The 3,524-nt window shown below is 44.8% G+C and overlaps 1 protein-coding gene across 2 annotated transcripts in view; it reads right to left on the bottom strand.

The window, feature by feature from the left end:
- LOC123071897 (general transcription and DNA repair factor IIH subunit TFB1-3) overlaps positions 1–455 on the bottom strand; it is a 9,478-nt gene extending 9,023 nt beyond the window's left edge. Inside the window, exon 1 of one of the 2 annotated variants that reach the window (XR_006434588.1) lies at positions 19–455. Coding sequence is in view for 1 of the 2 variants with exons in the window: in XM_044495469.1 (XP_044351404.1) it covers positions 19–93 (75 nt within the window). In the remaining variant the exon portion in view is untranslated. The remainder of the gene's footprint in view (positions 1–18) is intronic. The other variant, XM_044495469.1, reaches the window with a different exon arrangement.
- Between the last annotated feature and the right edge of the window lie 3,069 nt (positions 456–3,524).

Below are 3,524 nucleotides of genomic sequence, written 5' to 3'. Positions count from 1 at the left end.
ACCGAGAATGGTACGCACCATGCGGAGGACGCCGCCGTGGCCGGGGTCCTTGAGCGTGGTCTTGTACTTGGCACCGATCGTCATGGTCCCCATCGCCTCCTCCTCCTCGAGCTCAACGGCGCAGGGAGAGGGCGGGGCAGCTAGCTAGACAGGGATTCGCCCGCAAACCTCGGGAAGGTGACACCCGGATGGTCGCCTCGCCTCGCCGGCGCCGGTGCCGATAGGGTTGGTGTCGATGTCGAGTTCGAAGGAGGGCTTCGCGCGTGCAGTCGGGGGCTGGAGTCGTTGCAGGAGCTACAGGAGACGCTGCGGGGAGCTGGGACTCCGGCTCAAGGAGGGAGTCAGGCGGCGGCGGCGGCGGCGGCGGAAGGAGATGCTGGTGGGAGGCGGCGGTGCTCTTCGGTCTGAGCGAGGGAGGGACGGCGAGGGGAAAAGGAGGCCGAGCGAACGTGTGGGTTGGCGGTGGCACTGGTCCGTAAATAAGAAGGCAATGTCGTGGCTAAAGCTAGGTCGCGTTTGGTTAGACCGAACTGATCGGTTTTTTTTTTTTGAAAAAGTCCAAAATAAACCTTAAACTCGTACACGAAAACTAAATTAAACCCTAAACTTCTAATTCCTGAAATCAGCACACCGAACTATCAAATCCCGGTCTATTTTAAACCTTGAGCGCGTTTTCGAAGTGATTTTCGATGTGGCAGCAGGTCGAACTTGGGATAGTTGGCAACTGGGCCGGCCCACCAAACGCGAAACGTGATTTTCAACTAAAAAAAAAGCAAAAACACAATACTCAGGTGGAATCGAACTTACGATCTGGCACTGCTGAACTAGTGCTATAGCCACTCCCAGCAGATAATTTTTAGTGACAAATGTGAAGCGCGGATGTATTTAACCAGACTACTTAGCATAGAGGTTCAAAAACATTTTGGTTTTTTCAAAATTTTCTTGAAACTAATCAACAATTTTGAATTTCGGATATTCTTAAAAGGAACAAACAGTTTTTCCGTTCCAAACATGGTTTGCAAAAAAATTAACACTTTTTGGAATTACGATTTAAAACAAACACAAACAATTTTTGAAACGTGAACCATTTTTTAAATCCCTGAATATTTTTTATACATGAAACATTTTTAAACCTGAATAAAATTTTCAGATCGCTAACAATTATTGAAACCTGAACTAAATTTTAAAAGTGAATTTGTTTTTGAAAACATGAACATTTTCAAAGATAAACATATGTTGAAAAATGGCAACAAATTTTGCAAACTGAACAACATTTAAAATGGGAAAATTTGTTTGAACTTTAAAATTTTGTTCAGGTTTCAAAATTGTTCATGTTTTCAACAATTTTTGTTTTTTTACCAAAATGTGTTCGCACTTTAAAGAATGTTCTGGGCTTTAAAAATGGTTCAGGTGTTAAAAAATATTTTTTTTCAAAAACTGTTCGTAACTCCAATTTTTTTCATTTATTTAGAAAAAAGTAATTTAAAAATTGTTTTTTGATTGTTAGAACATTCGGATTTCGAAATTTTTGACAATTTTCAAGAAAATGTTTCAAACAATTACAAAAAATGTTTTTCAAATCTTCACGCTGCGTGTGTTTAAATATATTTGTGCTACGCTTACGTCACCCACAGCCAACAATTAGAGTGGCTAGAGCGTGAGGTCGCAAGATCGATTCGCAGGGGTCTTCTTTTTCATCGTTTTTATGTAGCACTGTTCGGAAAAAAATGTTGCAAAAAACAAAAAGAACAAGCTTCGCCCCTGCCTTATGGGCCGGCCCAGTCGGCCGCAGCCACCCATCCCGGGTTCAGCCACCATCCCTGTTTGGGAATGCACTAAGGTTTAAAATAGACCGGGATCAGATAGTTCAGTGTGCTGATTTCAGGGATTAGAAGTTCAGTGTTTGATTTAGCTTTCGTGTACAATTCAAGGTTTGTTTTGGACTTTTTCCTTTTTTTGAAAAAGAAGAAAATACGGTCTTCTGAAATGACAGAATAGAACCGATTTTTTAACCAAAATCCGGTTCAAAAAAAACGGTCTTCTGAAATGACAGAATCAGAACCGATTTTTTTATTGAACCAGAAATTTAGTGGGGTTCCGGTTAAAAACTGAACTAGACTGCACGATATGTAACATCATTCTGAAAAAAAATAAAGCACTTTCCTGTGTTTTTTCCATGGTAATATATGTCTCATTTATATCATATACATCATAGTACAAGCCACGTAGACACCGATCTGATAAAACTGAAAAGACAACAGTAATAATGACGTGAAAATGTTTATTGAGTTTAGCTACTGAGGGAGTCCTGGATTAGGGGGTGTCCGGATGGCCGGACTATGACATTTGGCCGGACTCCCGGACTATGAAGGTACAAGATTGAAGACTTCGTCCCGTGTCCGGATAGGACTTTCCTTGGCGTGGAAGGCAAGCTTGGCGATTCGATATGAAGATCTCCTCCCATTGTAACCGACTCTGTGTAACCCTAGCCCTCTCCGGTGTCTATATAAACCGGAGAGTTTTAGTCCGTAGGACGAACAACAATCATACCATAGGCTAGCTTCTAGGGTTTAGCCTCTCTGATCTCGTGGTAGATCCACTCTTGTATTACCCATATCATCAATATTAATCAAGCAGGAGTAGGGTTTTACCTCCATCGAGAGGGCCCGAACCTGGGTAAAAACATCGTGTCCCTTGTCTCATGTTACCATCCGCCTAGACGCACAGTTCGGGACCCCCTACCCGAGATCCGCCGGTTTTGACACCGACATTGGTGCTTTCATTGAGAGTTCCTCTGTGTCGTCACCGTCAGGAAGGATGCCGCACCCCGTCTTTAAAGATGGCGTTGTTGCTAAAGGAGCTTTGGCTGTCAGTCAAACTCTCCGGCTAGGCAGGTTTTTGATGACTGCCTGTTCGACCGCCACGCCGACGATGACCTCTCGGGTCATCGAAAGCAATCTCCACGTCAGCTCGGAATTTGCCGAGCAATTAGATCCAATGGAGCTCTCCTCCCTAAACGAGCTCTTGGATCACATCGCCTCCCTGGGAGTCGCTACAGATTACGGCCAGATTGGGCTTAAACCTGATCGAGAGAGATTGACTCTCCCCAGGTCACCCACCACGTTGAAGTGGTGGAGGAACAATATGGCAAATCTTCGCCCATCCTAAGGACCATATGTGTCCGGATTCCCGATCCCTCCAAGCCGGACATCCGCGGAGGGGAGGACGTCGCCCAAACCCTAAACCTAAAGTCAGGCAACAGGCCTGATTCATTGAATAACGTCCAAGAAAACAAGCTTCCGAGTTTGGAAACTCTTTTTCCCTTGAGCCTTATGTCGGGCGAGGTTCCGGATTTAAAGCCACCCGCCCACCCAAATATAAGGGATCTATCCCTAATTCGGCAAGAGCCCAGGGAATCAGTGCATCACTACTGGGCCAGATTCCTCCTGGTTATGAACAGGATACATGACTGCCACGAGGGAGATGCAATCTCGTTCTTCTGCAATAACTGCACGGACACCGGA

This window comes from Triticum aestivum, chromosome 3B (genome assembly GCF_018294505.1).
Source record: "Triticum aestivum cultivar Chinese Spring chromosome 3B, IWGSC CS RefSeq v2.1, whole genome shotgun sequence".
NCBI classification, from domain to species: domain Eukaryota; kingdom Viridiplantae; phylum Streptophyta; class Magnoliopsida; order Poales; family Poaceae; genus Triticum; species Triticum aestivum.
Note: the sequence above shows the minus strand (reverse complement) of the source record. Positions and strands in the feature narration are given on the sequence as shown.